The sequence below is a fragment of the Silene latifolia genome, chromosome 1 (assembly GCF_048544455.1).
Source record: "Silene latifolia isolate original U9 population chromosome 1, ASM4854445v1, whole genome shotgun sequence".
NCBI lineage: Eukaryota > Viridiplantae > Streptophyta > Magnoliopsida > Caryophyllales > Caryophyllaceae > Silene > Silene latifolia.
The window spans coordinates 41888081-41911255 of NC_133526.1; the positions used below are offsets into that span (position 1 = coordinate 41888081).

At 37.5% G+C, this 23175-nt stretch overlaps 1 protein-coding gene across 1 annotated transcript; it reads left to right on the forward strand.

Moving 5' to 3' along the window:
• The first annotated feature begins 2114 nt into the window (after nucleotides 1-2114).
• LOC141587976 (uncharacterized) lies at nucleotides 2115-15911 on the forward strand. The gene is made up of 3 exons (XM_074409449.1): nucleotides 2115-2300; nucleotides 4278-4536; nucleotides 15526-15911. Exons 1-3 carry the CDS (start codon nucleotides 2210-2212, stop codon nucleotides 15650-15652), a joined length of 477 nt encoding a protein of 158 aa, XP_074265550.1. The 5' UTR covers nucleotides 2115-2209; the 3' UTR covers nucleotides 15653-15911.
• Nucleotides 15912-23175: the final 7264 nt, after the last annotated feature.

A 23175-nucleotide genomic window follows, 5' to 3' on the forward strand; every position in this document is an offset into this window, starting at 1 on the left:
CAAAATATAACCTGAGCTATTCATTTGGGGTAATTTAAAAAAAATGACGTGGGAGTAATGTAAAAAAGTGGATTAAGCGTGACTGTAATTGATAATTTACTCTTAAAATTAGGACAATATAAACTATGCCCCTTCGTTGTTTTTCTCAAAAATTAGGACAATATACTAAACTGATATGGACAATACTTTGAGTGATAGAGGTGTTTATACTTAGAACTATTTGAGTTAGAAGTATATACACACGGTTTTAGTCCAGTATATGTCACAAAATAAAGTCGACTGTTGCAAATACCAAAAAATTATGATTGAAATAATTTTTTTCTTCAACTTATCAATGAAGATATGAAGTAAATATTTTTTAAGTTGAATACTCGTGGCTATGAAGATCTTAAGTGAATCCTTTTTAAGTTGAATACTTGAGATACTTAATCGTTTTATGTTCACAAGATTGAATCAATAATCAGATTTGAGTCATAGTTATGAACACTGTGACACGGACAAATTGCGAGATAAACAAGATATAAATAAGGAGAGCAAACGTAAAAATGAATGAACAAACAAGACGATGTTTAAAAAATTGGTTCAGCCTACTCTGAGGCCTACGTCCAACCGTTATTTTATCGTTTGTTTAGAAATTTACTCTAACTTTCTAAACCCATTACAATAAAAATACTCGTCAACCTACTCCGGTTGCACTTGCTTGAAACTACTCCGCTTCAAGACTTTCACTTACTCAAAGTTACTCCGCTTCAATATTTAAGTTCTATCTCACAGGTTTATAGAGTATTTGAATTTCAATCTTTAACTTAATGAACATGGAGACCACACTTAAGGCTTAAACACGAGATCATCAAACTCAGATGTCAAAGTACAACAAACTGATATACGCAGACTTTACAGCTCTTTTGAAAAACGATTGAAAACCTTTAAAATAAAAACAGTTTTGCAAATACGTTGAAGAACGAAAGATTAAATTTTGCAAAGTGTTTTCTCAATAAATGCTCAAAAAAGTTTTGAGAAATAAATGAGACAAGAAGTCCTTATTTATAGAAGAAATAAAGCACTAAAGAGGATGTTCTTTAAGGTTGCTTTATTTCTTTGACAAATCACAAATTCTTATTTCAGACCGTCCGATCCGTCTGAAATAATAAGACGGGTCAAACCCACCCATATTACATAAAACAAACCGTCCGGAATTTGCCAATTGGGGGGACAAGTAATTAATGAGCCGCCTAAAAGTTGATTTGTGTAAGATGTGATGATTTGAGGTTTAATATAATAATAGCAAAAGTACAATCATTATTTTACTCTTTCTAACCTAAACCTACTGCACTTCTTCCTCTACAACAGGGGCGGCCAATAAAAATTGGAGGCCCTGTTCGAAATTTCATTTTGAGGCCCTAAGAATCATATTTGTGATTTTTTTTGAAAACAAATTATTTGCGCTGTGTTTTAGCCATATTGAACACTCCCTCCGTCCAGATGAATAGTTTTCGTTTGCTTTATTTTCACCTCACAAAATAGAATACACACAAACTATTAACTACGACAAGCCATATTTATTGTTTTTTCCCTGAATAATTTACGAAAAGCGAAAAAATAACAAATTTTACCCTTTTACTTGAGAAAATTGAGGAAGGAAGGAATGAATTGTCATTGACGTTATATTTGGAGAAAAAGGAGAATAAGAAAAAAAAATATTTATTATATTAGATGGATTGAGCAAAATAATCCTTTTCTATGGGTGAAAACATAAGTTAGGAGAGCTGACAGCGTCACTATATTAGCCAATGGCCCACTTAGACAAGATAAGGTGAGGCCCACAAACAAAAGTGGCCAAAAAATATGTCGTTTAGAAGAATCGAGCACGCGACGCTCGCCATGGTAGATAAGAATTCAACCACTGTAACATCTGATACATTACGATTTCTGTTCTCATATTTAAATTAAACCCTTAAAAATGAGGCCCTTGTCTCTGTTGGGCCCCGGTTCGAGGAACCGAACTGCTCACCCAATGGGCCGCCCCTGCTCTACAACAATCAAATTCTCCATTTTCATAGATCAAAAAATCAGTTTTCATCTACAATTATAAAGCTCAATCCCTCATTTTATTTATCACCAAACAAAATGTGACGATCTTGGTCTCAACGTCCCATTTCTTGTTTAGTACTCCATAACTTTTATTTATCCCCAAAAAAAAAAGTTACACATGGAAGCCAATAATCTATGCGTGATTGTCCCAGTAGAGGATGAAGTTGATGATGTCGTTCAAGGGGACTCTCTTGTGGTTAGCAATGATGGTGAGTTATACGGTTTTCATATGGTTAATATGCATGTAATTTTCATACGGTTTTCATACGATTTTCATTATGCGACGAGTTATACAAGCAACATCCTCAATAAAATGATCAACTTTGAATGACCCCTTAGTATTGTCAATGAACCTTTAAAGTAGCTTGAATGAGCTAGAATGAAGACGATGAAAGTAGTTAGAATGATCTAGAATTACGTGTGTTTTATTAGTACTTCTAAAACAATTAATTTGATTTTTTCCAAACTTGTTGCCACTTATGAGTTTTTTGTGTACAGTTAATCATACAATGACGTTGGTTTAATGAGGAATTCTTAAACAATGTTGCCACTTATGTTTTGTGTGCAACTAATCTTTTGATTTTTTTTATTCACACTTTTTGTGTGCAGCTAATCATTGCATTTAATGTGATGACGATACTATTCTATTATGTTCTGATGATAATATTTAATGTGATGACGACATTATTTTATGATTTAATTATTTTTCCATGTTTTGAAACATATGTCACCATTTCTTGCTCACATGTCTGGGGAAATTTTTGAAGCAATACTGTTTATTATGGAACTTGTTTAATTATGTTACCATTTTATCCAATCATTGCATTTAATGAATTTAGTGATTGTACTATGATGATCTAATGATTGGACAGTAATATTCTTTTTTTTTGCATTTAATTCGTTTTCTGAAACATATGTCAGCACTTATGGTTAATTTGTTTGGTGTAATAGTTCAATACTGGCTGTATACATTTTGACTAATTATGTTACCACTTTTTTATGGATCAAATGATTGGACAGTAATATTCTGTTTTGCATTGATTTGTTGCATTTATTTCATTTTCTGAAACATATCTCAGCACTTATGTTTAATTTGTTTGGTGTAATAGTTCAATACTGACTGTATACATTTTGACTAAGACCCCGTTCTTTTGGACTGAAACGGATCTGATCTGAACTGAACTGAACTTCTAGGATCTGAACTGAACTGAACTTATAGGATCTGAACTGAACTAAGCTTATTGGATCTCGAATCAACTTATAGGATCTCGAATCGAATCGAACTTATAGGATCTCGAATCGAATCAACTTATAGGATCTGAACTAAACTTATAGGATCTGAACTTAAGTTACACGATCCGAATTTAAATTAACTTAAATTAATTTAACTTGAATATTATTATTATTATTATTATTATTATTATTATTATTATTATTATTATTATTATTATTATTATTATTATTATTATTATTATTATTATTATTATTATTATTATTATTATTACTACTATTACTATTACTATTACTATTACTATTACTATTACTATTACTATTACTATTACTATTATTATTATTATTATAAAAAAACGCAAAATTTTATTGAGATTAAACAAAAATTTTACAAGAAATTAGTGGGCAGCCAAGAGAGAACATTGATAAGAAAATATAGTCTAAAACACAAGGTAATATAATAACATTTTTCCGCTTTATATACATTGGTTTGTTCATACATTATAGTATTATACTACGGTTACATTACGATAAAAAATAATGAGAAGAGTGATAATTTTGTTTTAGAAATAATAATGTATATATGTATCGAATAATTAATAATGTCAAATATTTTTGCGACGGTTTTTAAAAATAATACTCTGTATATAACTTTTCTAAACTAAATTTATAGGATCTGAATTTATAGGATCTGAACTGAACTTATAGGATCTGAACTGAACTGAACTTATAGAATCTGAACTGAATTGAACTTATAAGATCTGAACTGAACTTATAAGATCTGAACTGAACTTATAGGATCTCGAATCGAATCAACTTATAGGATCTCGAATCGAACTTATAGGATCGATCTCGAATCGAATCGAACTTATAGGATCTGAAGTGAACTTAAATTAAGTGACTTTAAGTCCAAAAGAACAGGGCCTAATTATGTTACCACTTTTTTATGTACCCAGAGATTGATAGTGCAGGATCTTTAGTAGGCGCTGTGGCTGATAAGTGGGAGGATTTATACGAATTATACAAAAAGCACTCTCAAGCTATTGGATTTAGCATTAGGAAAAGTGGTCTTCGTAGGGCTGATACGCCTGGAGCTCCTGAACGTGAGAGATACTTTATTTGCTCGTGTGAAGGTCGTAATGAAAATGGGAAGAAGGCAGAGGCAAGTGCCGACATAAATGGGCACGGGAAGAAAAATGTTAAGACACGATGCGAGTGCAAAGCAAACGTAAGGGTCCAAGTGAATAAGGAGAAGGGCGTATGAGAAGTGTTGAGCCACATTCTTGAACACAATCATCCACTAAACCCCCCCTCCCCCACAGTGGCAGCACCACCATCGTTCCGAGAGGACAATTACGGATGCCGGAGGTGACTTTATAGAGGTCATGACCGAAGCCATGGTGGCCGCAACCGTGCAATATAGGATCGCAGCCAAAACGGCGGGGGGTGAAGATTTAGTGGGCCACTCAAAAAGAGATCATATTAACTTTGTGCATAGACTGAAGATGAAAGCTATTGAGGGTGGTGATGCTTCAACACTAATGACTTTGCTGGCGAGTAGACAAGCAGAGGATCCTAGGTTTTTTTTCCGAGTCCAGTTTGGTGAAGATGGAAGGTTATGTAACATGTTTTGGCGGGATTCTATGATGAAAGAGGATTACTTGTTATATCATCATGTTCTGATTTTTGACACCACGTACCGAACAAATAGGTACAACCTCATTTGTGGTGCATTTGTTGGTATAAACAATCATTGGTCAAACGTTATGTTCGGGTTTGCTTTATTGGCTAATGAGAAACAAGAATCATTTAAGTGGTTGTTCAACGTCTTCAATGAGTCTATGGGCACGGACACTGTCCCGGTCACTATCTTCACCGATCAAGACCTAGCAATGAAGAATGCAATTGATGAGGTACCTTTCTGAGCACAAATGGCAACATATGATACTTCATTGTTTACATACATTGCTATAAATTCATGTGTCAGCAAATATCTACTAATTGTCACTATCAATTAAAAACAAAAGTGATGTTTGTGTTTAAATGTCAACAGATTAGCATTATTGTAATACACGCCCTTCTAGAGACCCTTTGACCAGCGTTGACTGACCTTGGGAGCGGGAATAGTCTTAGAAGTGCGTGCCAAAGCCATTTTGGGTTACGAGTTATGGGTGGTACTCGATAGAGTGGAGGCTACTCGATCGAGTAGCTAGGTTACTCGATCGAGTAGGGGGCCACTCGATCGAGTATGTTGGGTACTCGATCGAGTATCGGGTTTTCAGCGAGGATTTTTAATCGCGTTTTGTTAAATCTGCAAATCATTTCCGCCTCATTCCTCCTATCCTTCAGTCGCCTCTTTCCCTTCCCTTCACCATAAAATCTCCATGGAAGCCTTTTGAAGGTTCTTGTGCCTTAGGAAAGCATAGTTTGAGTCGGGTAGCGGTCTTTTGTCGGATTTCTCTTTATAGGCTTTGCTTGATTGCTGGATATGTCATATGTTGGCGTGGATTGGTTGCAGTTACTTAAAGGTAGGTTCGCCTACTCAGTTTCTGTAGATGGTCTAGTGTGTTGGTTGTTGTGGTTGTATTGTGGTTGTTGTGTGTCGTCGTATTCGTATTGACGGTTGTGATTATACATTGTTGATAGATTCAGACGGTTGTTGATATTGTGATTGTGATTGTTTGTCTATGGTTCTCGAGATGCGTTCTCGGCTGAGTGGAGTCACTTGTGGGAGTGGCTTCACGCCCTAGTTTCGCCCTTCGTGGAACCCGCCACGGAAGGGGATGTGCACATTAATGGGACAGGGTTATCGCTCGGTATGATGAGCGGGGATTTGGTGGGTACGACTGCGGTCCCCCACTGGCAGGGCTGGTCCAGTGGACAGTTGGTGACGAAGATTGATCGGTGTGGGTGTGCTTGTGTGTGGCTGGTTGTGTTACATTGAGTTGTTAGTTGTTGTTGGCTTTGTTGTGTTCTATCTCAGTACTGACCGTGTGTGGTTGTCTTCTTGTTTATGTGTCTCCCGTGATCCCTTATGGTGAGCAGTCTGTCTTAGCAGGTGTTGATATCGTTGGTAGCTGGAGTCCGGGCAGGGATGAGTCTTCACGAGATTTGATAGTTATAGCGAGTAGACTTTGAGTTGTATCTTTTATATCATCAGTTGGTTTTAAGTCACTTGTAATATAACATAATAGTTCTTTTATCGACATTTGATTATTACTGTCCTCGGGCAACCGAGATGGTAATGCCCTTATATGCTAAGGAAGGCCTAGTTAGGGCTCCTCTGGATATGGGGGTGTTACAAAGTGGTATCAGAGCGACGATTTTGGAACCTGTAACCAATAAAAATAATGAACGTAGTGAGTCTAATAAAATGAAACTGGTGTATGTATGATGGGAGCCCCGCTGATGCTAGATTTTGGGTGAGTAGGCGCCCTCATTTCAAAATCTTGGCCCCATGATACTTAAGCCAGTCACATGGTATGGGAACGTGGAGTCCGTGTGTATATGTATGATGTGTATGTTCATTGTGTCGGAGTTATCTGAGGTCGAGTCTTTGCTAACATAGAGATGGGTATAATGGTTGCGTTTGGATAATGCTTAGTGAAGTTTTGGCTTGATTAACGAGCTTGTATGATGATTCCGGGATATGTGACAAAAGTCTATGTGATAGAAATGCGTGAAATGTGAAAGTGTATGCCGTAATATGAAAGTGATTATGTTGGAGTTTGCTTCAAGTGGTTGGTAATGGTAATACTATGCGAGTTTATAAGTCCTACGCTAGCCATAGTGTAATAGTTATAAGAATTGTTGAGTTATATTATGAAATATGGCATATAGTAATGCATATATGCCTTGTTTATTGGTTGAAATTTTTCCGCTGCGTGACAAACGATTTATGTAAGATGATTTGCTTACAATTGGATTTGGAATATGATAGATTAATTTGCTATGTAGAGTATACATTATACTTTTATGACATGTGAAAGAACGAACTAATGTTAATTATATGTTTCGTGTGGATGTGAACACGAGTTTGGTAGTAATGCGGTAAGATAAGTTTAAGTAATGAATGATAACGTGATTATGCTTATGAATGACTCGGTAGCAGGTAAACCGAGTTGAGTAATTTGTGGTAGCATAGTATGGCATGAGCCTTAATGGTTGAGACAATATGGTAAGCTTGAGTAATGATGGTAATGCGTGAGTAAGTGTGATGACTAGTGGCGAATTCCGAACTCAGTTTGGAATCGACACGTAGTATTGTTTTTGCAGGAATCTTCTATTTATCTCGTATTTCTGACCAAGTACTTAACTATACTTGACCGAGTGCGAGTACGTACTAGACCGAGTAGACCTCACTCGATCTAGTTAGGAAGCTGTGACGTCGAGATGTGGAAAATTTCTGCAGATACTCGACGAAATAGCACCTACTCGATCGAGTAGGGTGGTACTCGATCGAGTACCCAAGGCACTCGATCGAGTAGGTTACTGTACAGTGAGTCTTACGGGTTTCTTAAAACCCCTATCCTTTCTAATCCCTCTCATTCTTTTTCTATAATTCGAAACCCTAAGCCTTAATTCCTCTCAAAATCTCTCAAATTCTTGTGTGGTAGTGGTTGATTTGGGGTTATTTCCTTTGCTTAATTTCGTTTCTTTACTTTACTACTTAATCAAGGTATGCTTTTCTTCCTAATTTACATGATTTATTGATTTGAATGTGTTAGAATAATGATACAATCTGAAATTTTCGATTCTTATGATCGATTTATTGCTTTAAATTGTTGAAATATGATTGACATGCCCTCTTTGTTTGATTGTTGGTGATTAATTACTGTAAAATAGCCTAGAAATTGCCAATATTGAAGCCGAAATTTCTAGGGTTACAAAATCGAAATTGATTTTTGATTGTTTTACATTGATTAGATGATGGAATTGAGTATTATACATTGTTTATATCATGTTGAAGGATGGATTTTGATGATTATCACCTTAAAAAGTTGCCTTAAAACTCCGTCTTAAAAGTGTCTCAAATGGAAATTCGTGATTTATATGTGGAATTTGGTGTTGTATATGACTGTTTAAGTAAAGGTTGAACTTCAATGTGATGGTAGTGGTGTTAATTCATGAAGAATATGTCAAAATAATTACAGCTGTAGAGACCGTCTGACAAGTTTAACTGAGTTATTTGTTTCTAATATTGAAGGTGATGATAATATGTCCTAAGTTACTTTTCCATGAGCTTGTACAATGCCTCACATGTTATTAGGAGTGTATATGGAGTGACCTTAGAATCATGCTAGGAAGTTGGAATTTGTTGAGCATGTGTACTCATTATGATAAACTTTTCACAACTAGTAAACATGAGTAGCTATAAACTGAATGTGCATATCAAATTGGGGAAACCGTTGGTGAATATGTGTATCTAGCTGAGTATTCAAAGTTAATGGCATGAATTATGTGCTTCACATGTCGAACTTGTTGACGAGTTGGTGTACTTAGCTGGGTATATAAAATCCAAATTACGTGAAGTATATGCTTTACATGTTTATGCAAGTTTGTTTAAAATTATGTGCTGAAACAGATGCCGAGACCGAACGTAGGGACCCGTCAGAGTAAACGGGGGAGGGTTACACAACCTGAGATGGGGGAAGGGAGTGGACCCGTGGTACCCGCAGTTCCGGAGTACCCTTCTGTTGTGTTTGTAGACTTCAAACAGAGAGAGCGTTTTGTAGTTTTACAAAAACGCAAAATGAGGCCGACGAGGTGTATAGATACTACACTTTTGGAGGAGTTGGGAATAGAGACGGATGTCCGTCACATATTCGAGACTTTGGGTTTTACGGGGTTGTATAGGCTGAGGAAACATTCCTACCCTTTTCTCACCTTGGAGTTTATGATCTCCTTTATCTATAACCCAGCTGCCCAGACCGTTGAGTTTCGGTTGATGAACACCAGTTTCTTGCTTTCTATGGACCAATTTGCTTCTCACCTTGGGTTGGCCAAGCCTTCCAAGGACTCCATCACTGATATCCCTGCTGAGTGCGGTGTCTGCCGCCTAATGCCTTGTCTGACCGGAAAACCAGCTCCCACCTCAAGTAACATGCTGATTAATGATGTTCAGCATGTCACATTGAGGATCTTTCTTCGTTCCCTCTCGAACATTCTTTATGATCGACCGGATATCAGTAAACTGAACAACCATGAGGTGTTACTTCTGATGTCTTACTTGAACCCGAGCAGGCCAGGAAAGTGGTCTTTAATGCTCTTTCCATCGTCTCTGCGCCCTTGACTTGATGGCCACCGCCTCTTCCCGTACTTGAGTTGTGGCGCTATCGCCACTCGGTTAGCTGAAAAAAGCTAACCTCCTTTGAGGCTTCTCCGCAGTATGTGCCTCCTCGCTGCCCCAGGCCTACTATGGACCGTGACTACTATCTCGACAAAGTGGTTGAGAACTTTGGCTGACGGTAGCCTAGCTTGGAGGGTATGGGGCGTGAGTTGGATGGGGATTCCGGCTCCTGAGCACCTTCCACCGACCGAGCCGTTAGAGCCGGTGGTGACAGCTATTGACTCCGACGAGGGGGAGGAGGATGATGACGTGCCCCGTCAGTTAGAGACCTACCTCATCGATGACGCGATCCTCGAGGTGATGCCCGAGCCAAAGAAGGGGGAGAATGCGGCGGTCAGGGAGGAGAGACCCGGGTTGGGGAGAGGACCCCGCAGAGTGAGAGAGAGGACCTCGGAGACTAGGCCACGGCCGGTAGCACCACAGCAGCAGCAGCACCCTTTTCCGTGATACCCTTACCTCGACACCCCAGAGACGCGATCCAGCTACTTGGCAGAGATAGTGTCATCTACTTTGACACTCAGGAATATGCACGAGATGGCGTACACTCAGGGGATTGGGACCGAGGGACCGCATCCGGTTTGGTGGAGTGGTGTTGGGGATTATAGTGGGGTTTTCCACTCCTACGGGGTGGATCAGTCGACGTGGGGGACACCTCAGTCCTTTCCCTACGGTGGTTTGACCCCATGGCATGTCGGCCCGGGAGTTGGAGCGGGGGTTGATGCGGACATTGGGACATCGGGAGCGGGTACGTCTGGAGGTGGTGGTGGTGATGATGAGGTGATGGTTGAGCAGCAGCAGGAGGAGTGATACTCCTCGTTTCTATCTTTGTTTATGGTTGTTGGTATTAGATGTCGGTAGTGTTGTTAGATATTAGTAGTTGTTTTCGTTGAAACTTTGGTTATGGACTTGTATTGTTGGCCATAAGGCCGGATTTGATAGTTGACCTTGTTGCAGGATGTTGGGAGTCGGGGAGTCATCCCGACTCAAGTTACGTGACGGTTATATATATATATGTGTGTTGGTTTATGATAGGTTTTATAAGGCATTTGACCTGTAGGTACTCGACAGAGTACCCCCATACTCGGTCGAGTAGCTACAGGTATGACAGAATTGATGCATTCTGATCTTGGGGCTACTCGATCGAGTAGCCAAGACACTCGATCGAGTAGCATGGCACTCGATCGAGTACCCTTACATACTCGATCGAGTAGCATTGTTACAGGAACTTTTCGAAAAGTAAAAATGTTCAACTGTTCTATAATTACAAGTTTGATGTTTAACGTAGTTATTAGTGCGTAGTAACATCTTTGAACCGTTAATTTCATATGTTAGAAGTCGTGCTTGAGTTTCTTATACATTTTCGTCACAAATGGTGAAGTGATAATGGTTTCTTGTCGCTTTAATATTAAATCCGCCATATTATGATCTATTCATCGGAGTTACATCTTTCATACGCTTGTGCATACAATATTACCGTGCTTTATCGACGACGGCTAGTTATTCCGGTGGTTTGTGTATGATTTCTAATTTAACGAGCATAGGCTTAGTGGGTAATGTCCGTAATGAATAATATGGTTCTAAATTATGTTGTGATACAAGTAATAGGTAATAGGTGTGGTAATTTTGGTGGTGAACTTCGGGGACGAAGTTCCTTTTAGAGGGGAAGAGTAATGTCGCAAAATAAAAAGGCTGATTTTCACGTTATGTTGTTATTCGTTTATAATGTTTTGTTGTTTAATTACAAAATTTTCTAGTGCTTTGATCACATTGCTTATATGAAGTGTAAGTGGTTACTTTAGTTCATTGAAGTGAATGTGATAGTATGTCATAAAGAGTTAGTTGTGGTGCAATGTGTCGTAATAGAATCGTGTTGTTGAGTAACATGGTGGTATTAGTTGTACAATATGAAGTTGTTATGAGATATGTTTCGGATCGATAGTTGTTACCATATGATGGGTGATCGTCGTTTGTGCTGGTTCGTATTGCGAGGTTGATGTTTTATATATGATAGTTTGTAAGGGTAGATGTATACATATAGAGTGACAATTGACAATGATGATGTTTATATGATAGCTGTAAGAGTCGATATGAATAGAGCGTTAGACAATGATGATGATGACATGGGGGTGGCGTTTCAGGGAAGTAGGTGGTTTGTGTCGGAAGAATAGTGATGTCGTACCTTTCCGTGTCTTGTGCGTTGAGTTAGGTGAGTTGAACTTCGGGGACGAAGTTCTTTTTAAGGGGGGAAGACTGTAATACCCGCCCTTCTAGAGACCCTTTGACCAGCGTTGACTGACCTTGGGAGCGGGAATAGTCTTAGAAGTGCGTGCCAAAGCCATTTTGGGTTACGAGTTATGGGTGGTACTCGATAGAGTGGAGGCTACTCGATCGAGTAGCTAGGTTACTCGATCGAGTAGGGGGCCACTCGATCGAGTATGTTGGGTACTCGATCGAGTATCGGGTTTTCAGCGAGGGTTTTTAATCGCGTTTTGTTAAATCCGCAAATCATTTCCGCCTCATTCCTCCTATCCTTCAGTCGCCTCTTTCCATTCCCTTCACCATAAAATCTCTATGGAAGCCTTTTGAAGGTTCTTGTGCCTTAGGAAAGCATAGTTTGAGTCGGGTAGCGGTCTTTTGCCGGATTTCTCTTTATAGGCTTTGCTTGATTGCTGGATATGTCATATGTTGGCGTGGATTGGTTGCAGTTACTTAAAGGTAGGTTCGCCTACTCAGTTTCTGTAGATGGTCTAGTGTGTTGGTTGTTGTGGTTGTATTGTGGTTGTTGTGTGTCGTCGTATTCGTATTGACGGTTGTGATTATACATTGTTGATAGATTCAGACGGTTGTTGATATTGTGATTGTGATTGTTTGTCTATGGTTCTCGAGATGCGTTCTCGGCTGAGTGAAGTCACTTGCGGGAGTGGCTTCACGCCCTAGTTTCGCCCTTCGTGGAACCCGCCACGGAAGGGGATGTGCACATTAATGGGACAGGGTTATCGCTCGGTATGATGAGCGGGGATTTGGTGGGTACGGCTGCGGTCCCCCACTGGCAGGGCTGGTCCAGTGGACAGTCGGTGACGGAGATTGATCGGTGTGGGTGTGCTTGTGTGTGGCTGGTTGTGTTACATTGAGTTGTTAGTTGTTGTTGGCTTTGTTTTGTTCTATCTCAGTACTGACCGTGTGTGGTTGTCTTCTTGTTTATGTGTCTGCCGTGATCCCTTATGGTGAGCAGTCTGTCTTAGCAGGTGTTGATATCGTTGGTAGCTGGAGTCCGGGCAGGGATGAGTCTTCACGAGATTTGATAGTTATAGCGAGTAGACTTTGAGTTGTATCTTTTATATCATCAGTTGGTTTTAAGTCACTTGTAATATAACATAATAGTTCTTTTATCAACATTTGATTATTACTGTCATCGGGCAACCGAGATGGTAATGCCCTTATATGCTAAGGAAGGCCTAGTTAAGGCTCCTCTGGATATGGGGGTGTTACAATTATGCTTGTAGGGATACATTAATCTCATATGTTTACATATTCATAGTATGATGATTTAATTTAGTCATAAAATTAAAAATGGATCTTATGCATGCAAAACTATTACAAAGTATAAGAAGAAAAATCAATTCTTACATTAATGATTTCGGATAAATGGGCACTAGTAAGTTTACCTTCTTACTAGATCTTGAGCTTTCCAAAATGAAAGAATATGATTCAAGTTTAGAAACTCTCCTAAGGAATTATACCCAAGGTATACCCTTAATATTTTAATTAATATTAGACTAGTATTAATTAAACCAAGCTTAAAAATAACACAAAATGGAGATTTTGTTCTCTTGTATTTCGGTCAAGAGAGGAGTATTGTGTGAGGTTTTATTTCTCTAAGGTTTTTTCACAAAAGGTAGAGAAGAGAGAATTTTTCTTACACTAGAAAAATAGTAAAGTAGTGAATGAATAATAGAGGAATCCATTGGGTTCCTCTTAGTGGAAAAACCGGTGGGGGTGGGCTAAAGGGGAGCCAATGAATGGTCTTGCTCTTCTCAAGATGAGACTAGGCATGCAAGGCTAGATATTAGGCTTAATCATTATGTTTCCATTTAAAAATAAAACACAATATTAACCCTAAACCCCTCCATAATTTCGGTACACTAGGATAAAATGGGTAGTCCATTTTATTTTGTCATTTGTCAATTTTGTCACATGTTACATGTTACATGACATGTCACAATGTAATGTATTTTTAACATATTAAAAATCAACATATTAATAAAATATGTCACATACAAAATTAACTAGTAATTCTTAATTACTTGTACCTAGATGGTTTATCAAATTATAAATTTACAACAACTTGAATTTATAATAAATTATTCAATCCGTTTCAATTGTTTCGTAAACAATAATTTAATCTAAGTAATAAAACAATTCGATTACTTAGACCATATCTCATTTAATCGAATTACAATGAGTCACGTTTATTTTACTCACAAAATCATCCGTCAATTTTAAGCAATTTAATTAACTCGTATCGACATACGATTAATTAAAGGATCAATTAAGAGTATTACCCTATAGGTATGACCGCAGGGTATCAACTGATCACCACCGTCGCACAACAGTAATGTCAAACTCTAGTCAGCCAATCATTACCGATATGTGTGGACCAGTTGACTGTAAAATATTACTTTCCCTCTTGTATTCTTAGACATGAGATTTAAATATGTGATCATCGTGATCGACAATTGTGATCGCATTATTGTCGGGGACACTTACTCCAACAATGCTTACGTCTTACCAGGCCATGACATTATTGGTTGCTTGCAGGTTTACAAATCATCAAGACATAGGTTATGCCAGTGGCACATACAACAGAATGCGATCTCGCACTTTAGCTCGTTAAAACATGATCGAGCATTTCAGAATGCATTCAACAAATGTTTTAACGGCTGCTATAGTGCGATCGAATTTGAAACAACTTGGAGGAAAATGATATCAGATTATGACCTTCAAAATAATGAGTGGTTTAAAATATTGTATGGATTAAAAGAGAAATGGTCAACCGCATCAAACAAAGAGTACTTCTCTGCAGGTATATTATCTTCCCAGAGGAGCGAGAGTACCAATCATGCTATGGGTTTTCAGGCGACTAAGACAACTTCGCTGACTGAATTCTATCATATTTACGAAGGCACAGTTAAGCGGTGGAGAGATGAAGAGGAGCGTAAAGAATTCAATTGTATTAGGTCGACTCCTACTTTCGTGTATCCTCTAGTCGACTTATTACAACATGCCTCTCTAGTGTACACAATTGAGTTGTTTCGCTTATTTGAGAAAGAGTTTGTTGTGGCTATGGGTACAATGGCCGTAATACTTTCAACTGAAAATGGAGTTCTACTATATGGTGTTGATCCACCTGGTGTTTCTGGAAGTACTCATCATGTGACATTTGATTGCGTAAACAATCTGGTTAAGTGCTCTTGTCAGAAATTTTAGGAAATGGGTATGCTTTGCTTCCACATTCTCCGCGTGTTCCATATGCACTCCGTAACTGAAATCCCTACCAGGTACATCTTAAGGAGGTGGACTAAATTTGCCAAAAGGGAAGTCTGGAGTCGTATTCTTCCTAATGATATGCGTAGAGCCATTGCCAACGGAGCTTTAAATTGGCGGCGATCTATGATGACAAAGCTGTATAATCTAATTGCTAAGTGCCAAAATGAGCCTGATGCAAGAGCAATTGTTGACAAGCTCTACTCCACAATTAATGATGAGGTTCAACAACTATTTAAGGATAAAATGAGCACTGAAGAAGCTCTGCCAGATCCTGCTCTAAATGTTACCGCCGTACTCGACCCCTTTAGATCAGTTACCAAGGGAAGGAGTAAGCGTAAACCAAGCAGCGTGGGCAAAAAGAAGCGGTCAAAAAAGGGAAGTGACAATGTGGCTTCGAATGCAGAGTTGTACACTCCAGTTCCACGACTTTTATAAGTCGGCTGAACTTGCCTGACCTTATTTTGGACATTTTATGTAATATTTTGGGTCTACAGCGTTTTGGAGAAGATGTCACCACATTATCATATAATGTGGTTACATCTTGTGCAAATGTCTGAACTATTGTGACCATCTAATATTCATGTGATCACATTTTTGTGAAAATCTCTGGACTATTCTGACCATCTAATATTCATGTGATCACATATGTGAAGTTGGTAACATTGTAATATAATGTGGTGACATCTTTCACAAATGTCAGTTCAAATAATCTGAAAATATGTACTTGGTGTTTATCAGTCCATTATGTGTACTTGGTGTTTATCAGTCCAATATAACTTGCATGAATCCTTGACAAATTCACAACTTGACAAATAGTCTCATATAAGTTCATAATGGACACATATTACACCTACATCATATTTTGTTTTATGTTGTGACATTTCAACTATTTGTAACCATATCATCGTTTATCCAATTTATTACATGAATGGCAACATTATATGCTCATGTGTCAACATTATAATTTAATAAAAAAAATTAGTCTCACATATGTCCTTACTGGTGACATACTACACCAACATGATATTTTCATTTATGTCGTGTCATTTGTTAATTTTTGTAACCATATTATCCTTTATACAACTTACTTCAAAATAATCTCATATAAGTTTCTAATGGTCACATATTACACCAACACCATATTTTGTTTTATGTTGTGTCATTTATTTTATTTGTAACCATATTATCATTTTATCTAACTTATTACATAAATGGCAACATTATATGCTTATGTGTCAACATTATCATTTCTCAAATTCAAAGTTGTCTCACATGAGTTGTTAATGGTCACATATTACACCAACATGATTTTTTGTTTTATGTTGTGTCATTTGAACAATTTGTAAGCATATTATCCTTGTGACAACTTACTACATAAATGGCAACATTATATGCCTCTTTGTGAACATTATCATCTCACAACTTCAAAATAGCCTCATATAAGTTGTTAGTGGTCACATATTAAACAAACATGAAATATCCATTCATGTACTCAATTTTTTAATATATGTAACCAAAGTAGTAGTTCATGACACTTTTTTTCCATCAAAGTTTTTTAGGTACTTGTTAGGCAACAGTTTGCACTTTTATGGCGACATATTTGACTTCAAACCAAATGTCATCACATTTAGACTCATTGTCACCACATAGACAAATACAATATCAATGGAATTTTGGCAACATTGCAAGTTTATATGGCAACATTATCTACATTGTCAGCTGAACAACAAGCAAACCATACTTAATATATTCACAAGTTAACAACCACCAACTAGTGTATGTTACAGACGTCTGCAATTTAATTAACTCGTATCGACATACGATTAATTAAATGATCAATTAAGAGTATTACCCTATAGGTATGACCTCATGGTATCAATTGATCACCACCGTCGCACGACAGTAATGTCAAACTCTAGTCAGCCAATCATTACCGATATGTGTGGACCAGTTGACTGTAAAATATTACTTTCCCTCTTGTATTCTTAGATATGAGATTTAAATATGTGATCATCGTGATCGACAATTGTGATCGCATTATTGTCTTGGACACTTACTCCAACAATCTCCCACTGTCCTCGACAAGTGTACGTCACCAATTCTCTTGTCCTATTACTATCTCTCACTCAATGCAAGGTGTCTTTCAGGTCATACTTGCAAGTGATCATATCGAGAGTGGTTTCCTTGATCTGGAGAATAACTGATTGACCGGAATTATCTACCATAGATACCTTTCGAGCGTGGCCACGCATTTCCAGTTCATTACTCCTCGATTGGCCCTGAGATATTGTTTTAACCCTGACAAAGGGGTGGATAATTCCTATCGCACTATTCCCTTCGACTAGCCACAGCTCATCATAACCCAAAATAAGCCCTTTAACCCCATTTACGAAGGTCGTAGGATCATAAATCAAAGTTACTCTGAAATTGTGCCACCTTGGGCGAACAGTCTTTAGTCAAAAGAATCGACTCATTAGAATATTATAGCAGCTCTTGCCACGACCAGGCTATATAAATTTGCCAGAACTCTATAAGCGGTCATTAGGCCCGATAAAGTGTTCCTAACAGTCTGCCTATGTGATCGACTAGTCATCTCATATGACTCTATGGCACTTGAACTTGCCATCAATCGCATCACACTCTAGTCACTTCGAGACGTCACCTCATACAAGTGACTATGGGCGATTACTATGTCAATTTAGTTCAGTTTAATGGGGTTCAATCTTGTCTCCACAACCCATTTAAATATGTCAAAGTAATGAAAAATAAAAGACAAATGTGATTATGCATATGAGCAAATAAAATAACTCTTTTATTTCATATCAAAATCTAACATAAAACTGGCATGCGTTTAAGTCCCATGGACGCAACATGTCCATCATGCTTAGCCTGCGATAAAGGCATGGTGAGCGGATCTGCAATGTTATCATCCGTCCCAACCTTAACAATCGCAATTTCCTTTCTTTCAATGAAATCTCTAATTACATGGAATTTTCTAAGTACATGTCTAGATTTATTACTAGACTTGGACTCTTTAGCTTGGAAGATAGTCCCATTGTTGTCACAATAGAGAGTAATGGGATCATTGGCGGTAGGTACTACTTTTAGCCCTTTCAAAAATTTCTTGATCCATACAGCTTCCTTGGCAGCTTCTGATGCTGCTATGTACTCAGCCTCCGTTGTAGAATCCGCAGTCACAGCTTCCTTGAAGCTTCTCCAACTAACGGCACCACCATTGAGCATGAAAACAAAACCAGCTTGTGATTTCATGTCATCTCTGTCTGTTTGAAAACTGGAGTCCGTGTAACCCTTAACACAGAGCTCGGAGTCACCTCCAAACATTAGGACAAAATCCTTAGTCCTTCGCAAGTATTTAAGGATGTTTTTAACGGCAATCCAGTGACTCTCACTAGGATTTCCTTGATATCTACTCGTCATGCTCAAAGCATACGAGACATATGGACGAGTGCATATCATGGCATACATGATTGATCCAATGGCGGAAGCATAAGGGATCAACTTCATGCGTTCAACATCTTGGGGTTCTGTGGGTGATTGAGACTTGCTCAATATGGTCCCACTAACTATAGGAACCAAGCCTCTTTTGGATTGGTCCATGCTGAAGCGTCGAAGAATCTGATCGACATAAGATTCCTGACTTAATGCCAATATCCTTTTGGGTCTATCTCTATAGATCCGGATACTAATATGCGTTGTGCTTCTCCTAAATCCTTCATTTGGAAGTGGTTACCCAACCACTCCTTAACGGAAAACATCATTGGAATGTCATTTCCAATGAGTAGTATGTCATCCATATACAATATTAGGAACGCAACATTGCTCTCACTGAACTTCATGTATAAGCATGGTTCCTCAATACTTCGAGTAAAACCATTTTCTTTTATGACATGATTAAATCGATGGTTCCAACTTCTCGATGCTTGCTTAAGACCATAAATGGATCTCTTAAGCTTGCATACTTTGTTAGGATTTTTAGGATCCACAAAACCTTCGGGTTGTATCATGTACACTTCTTCTTCTAAATGCCCATTTAGAAAAACGATCTTGACATCCATTTGCCATATTTCATAATCATGAAATGCGGCAATCGCTAACAATATCCGAATTGATCTTAGCATAGCCACGGGGGCAAAGGTTTCGTCATAGTGAAGACCATGAACTTGAGTAAAACCCTTTGCCACTAGCCTAGCTTTGTAGACATCATCATGTCCTTCTATGCCATTCTTTATTTTGAAGATCCATTTGCACTGAAGAGGTCTTGCCCCTTCAGGCAAGTTCACCAAGTTCCAGACTTGATTTTCATGCATAGAACTTATTTCGGATTTCATGGCCTCAAGCCATAAAGTTGAATTGGGACTAGAGATTGCAGCTTTGTAGGTGGCGGGTTCGTCACTTTCTAAAAGTAACACATCGAGGGTCCCATCCTCTTCGATAAATCCAACATATCTATCAAGATGGCGAGGAACTCGACCCGACCTTCTCGGTTGAGGAATAACAACAGGATTAGATGACGAAGGAACGTCTTCTTGCGTCTCTACTTCGGTTTGTGGCTCTTGAACTTCATCAAGTTCAAAATTTCTCCCACTCTGTCTCTTAGAAATAAACTCTCTTTCTAAGAAGACAACCTTACTAGACACAAACACTTTGTTTTCTTGAGGTTTGTAGAAGTAGTATCCTCGAGAGGTAATGGGGTAACCTACAAAGATGCATTTTTCGGATCGTGGGGCAAGCTTGTTGTCGGTTTTTGCCTTGACGTAAGCATTACATCCCCAAATCTTCATATAGGATATATTAGGAATCCTTCATGTCCACATCTCATATGGAGTCTTTTCGGTTGTCTTTGTTGGACTATTATTCAAAGATTTGATTGCGGTTTGGATTGCAAATCTCCAAAACGAGTCGGGTAACTCGGTTTGACTCATCATGGATCGAACCATATCTAGTAGGGTTCGATTTCTCCTTTCGGCAACACCATTGAGTTGTGGTGTACCGGGTGGAGTAAGTTGTGACACAATGCCACAACCTTTCAAGTGTGAATCAAATTCATTACTAAGATATTCTCCACCATGATCGGATCGTAGTGCTTTTATCCTTTTGTTCAATTGGTTTTCTACTTCATTTTGAAATTTCTTAAATTTCTCAAAAGCTTCACTCTTATATTTCATTAAGTAGATATACCCATATCTACTTAAATCATCGGTGAAGGTTATGAATTAGTCATAGTTGCCCCTAGCGGTGATGGTCATTGGTCCACTTACATCGGTGTGTATAAGTCCCAATAATTCACTAGCTCGAGTCCCTTTACCACTAAAAGGATTACGAGTCATTTTTCCTAGGAGGCAAGATTCACATATACCATATGATTGAAAATCAAATGGTTTAATAACATTAGTGGAAACTAATCTTTTAATGCGATTCTCATTGATATGACCCAATCGACAATGCCAAATGTACGATTCATTTGGATCACTTGATTTGAGTTTATTTGATTGTATATTATAGATGTCTTTACTTGGTTTTGATGTCTCTAGAACATAAATGCCATTAATAGATGAACCTCGGCCTATGACCAAGTCATTTCTAGAAATAGTACAACAATTGTTTTTAATGGCAAAATTAGAACCTTCTATGTCTAACATAGCAATTGAAATAATGTTCTTAGATAGAGTAGGTACATAAAAACAATTATGAAAATACAATTCAAATCCATTCGGTAGAACAAGTAAATAAGTACCCTTGGACGCGGCCGCTACCCTAGCTCCATTCCCAAGTCGGAGATCAACATCGCCTTTGCTCAACCTTTCCACATTTCTTAGCCCCTGTAAATGATTACAAAGATGAGAACCACAACCAGTATCTAGTACCCATGTTGTGGTGGAAGTGAAATTTACATCTATAACATAAATCTCAGAAGAAAATTTAACAAGTGGAATGACAAGTCCATCCCTTATATTTCCCAAATATATGGGGCAATTTCTCATCTAATGTCCTATGCCATGACAATAATGGCATTCATCATCAATTTTGGCTCCTCTACTAGTCCCACTAGTCCTTTTGTTACCATCGTTGAATTTTCTCCCTTTCATTCCCTTCCTCTTGAACCATTTCCCTTTTGTATCAAGAACTTGCTTGCTAGAACTCCCACTCATTTCGGCATCCCTTTCTTCCAAAGATAGGGATTTCATAGACTTAGTGACATGGTCTACCAGAGACGCATTCACACAAGGCCTAGTTATAGTAGGAGGTAAGGAGGAAGTGATGAAATTGAGGTTTCCATCAGAACCGATCCCAAAATGAAGTTCTCTAGTAGTATCGAGTTGCTGGTTGGAGCAAATTTCGTCAAATAACTTGTGACATGACTCAATGGTAATTGGTGTTGTTGCTTGTGATGGATCCATTGTGATATAAATCAACTACAAATTTGGAGGTAAAGGAAATATTAACATTTGTCATTTTAATAAAATTTGCAAATATTTTTAAACAAATTTTAAACATTTATATAGTGACCTCTACCCAACTATAATAAATGATCCCGAGATACAAATTCATATTAATTTGGGCACGGTGTAGCCGATTCATCCCTTATCAATATAACTCGGTGGATTAACTCTTTAATCGATTCTACTTTTAGAACTCTCGGTCGATAAAATTACTCTAATATTTATCTTTAGCCCGGAACACATGCGACTACGATCACGAATACTTCCGTTGAGCTCAATCCAAATTTCGATGTAATAACATTTTACTACCCCACTTCGCCAACGTAACAAGGTTTGTATTACGGTGAAGCCGGCTCAACTCCCTTATGAAATTGGTACTTCATGGGTTCTACTATTTGGTAAGGCTATTTCTCAATTATTAATTTAGCGAGAGGTCATGTCAATTTATTATCTATCACGTTTTAAGTGAACTAAAGCGGTGAACTACGATAATTATAATTGACACGGTCGATGACTCGATTAAATAAAATGCATGTTTAGTTACGGCGATTTAGCGATGCATGCAAACATATAAATAAAATGCAAAGCATAAATATAAAGTCCTAGTATGGCTTTCCTAAAATAGTAAATCTAATAAACTATTACAAATTCGGAAACCAACTCTTTTGGTCCCTTGCACTTCGGTCTTCGCACGCATCTCGAGGTAACACCGTCTTCATGGAAACTTCGGGAAATTACAAAGTAATAAATAAAAATTACATAATTTTCTATTATACATTTGTAATAAAAATAAATCTATTAAATTACAAAAAGGTGATATGAGATCACAATAATTACAATCGAATCGATATTCCCATGCATTTCGGGTAATACCAATTAAAACTAAGGCCATACTAAGTAAAATTACATAATTCAAAAATTATATAAAATAAAAATATGACAATCATAAATAAAATGCAGCATTATAATATGTATGAACATGCTTAATGTTATGCTAAATCGCCTTATAAGAGCCAATATCGTATAATTTATTGGTTTTTATGGATTTGCGTGATTATAACTTGTTAAAATCACAATAATTACATAAATTCATATTTATGTACAAGTTAATTACCCTAACCATCTTAGGACTCAAAACTTAGTCTTCACTAACATTTTGACAATAATTAAACTTGATTTCTTAATATTGTTCATTATTGGACAAAAAATACAATATTATACTATAAACTTCAAATTAAATTGTAAAAATTCCACATAATTTCAAAATTTGAAATTTAAACTCATGAACATTCTGGAAAAATACCATGACACTCATAATGTTCAAAACTTAGGTTAAAAATTTCGAAAATTTTTCAAGAAAAACATCGTTGCGGTTTACCGGTTTTATCAATTATGACCATTAAAATATAAGCAAATTAATTTTTATCAACTTTTCACTTTTAGATCTGAAATGTGGGATAAAATGCAATATATGACATTTTTCTTTAGTCATGAAAT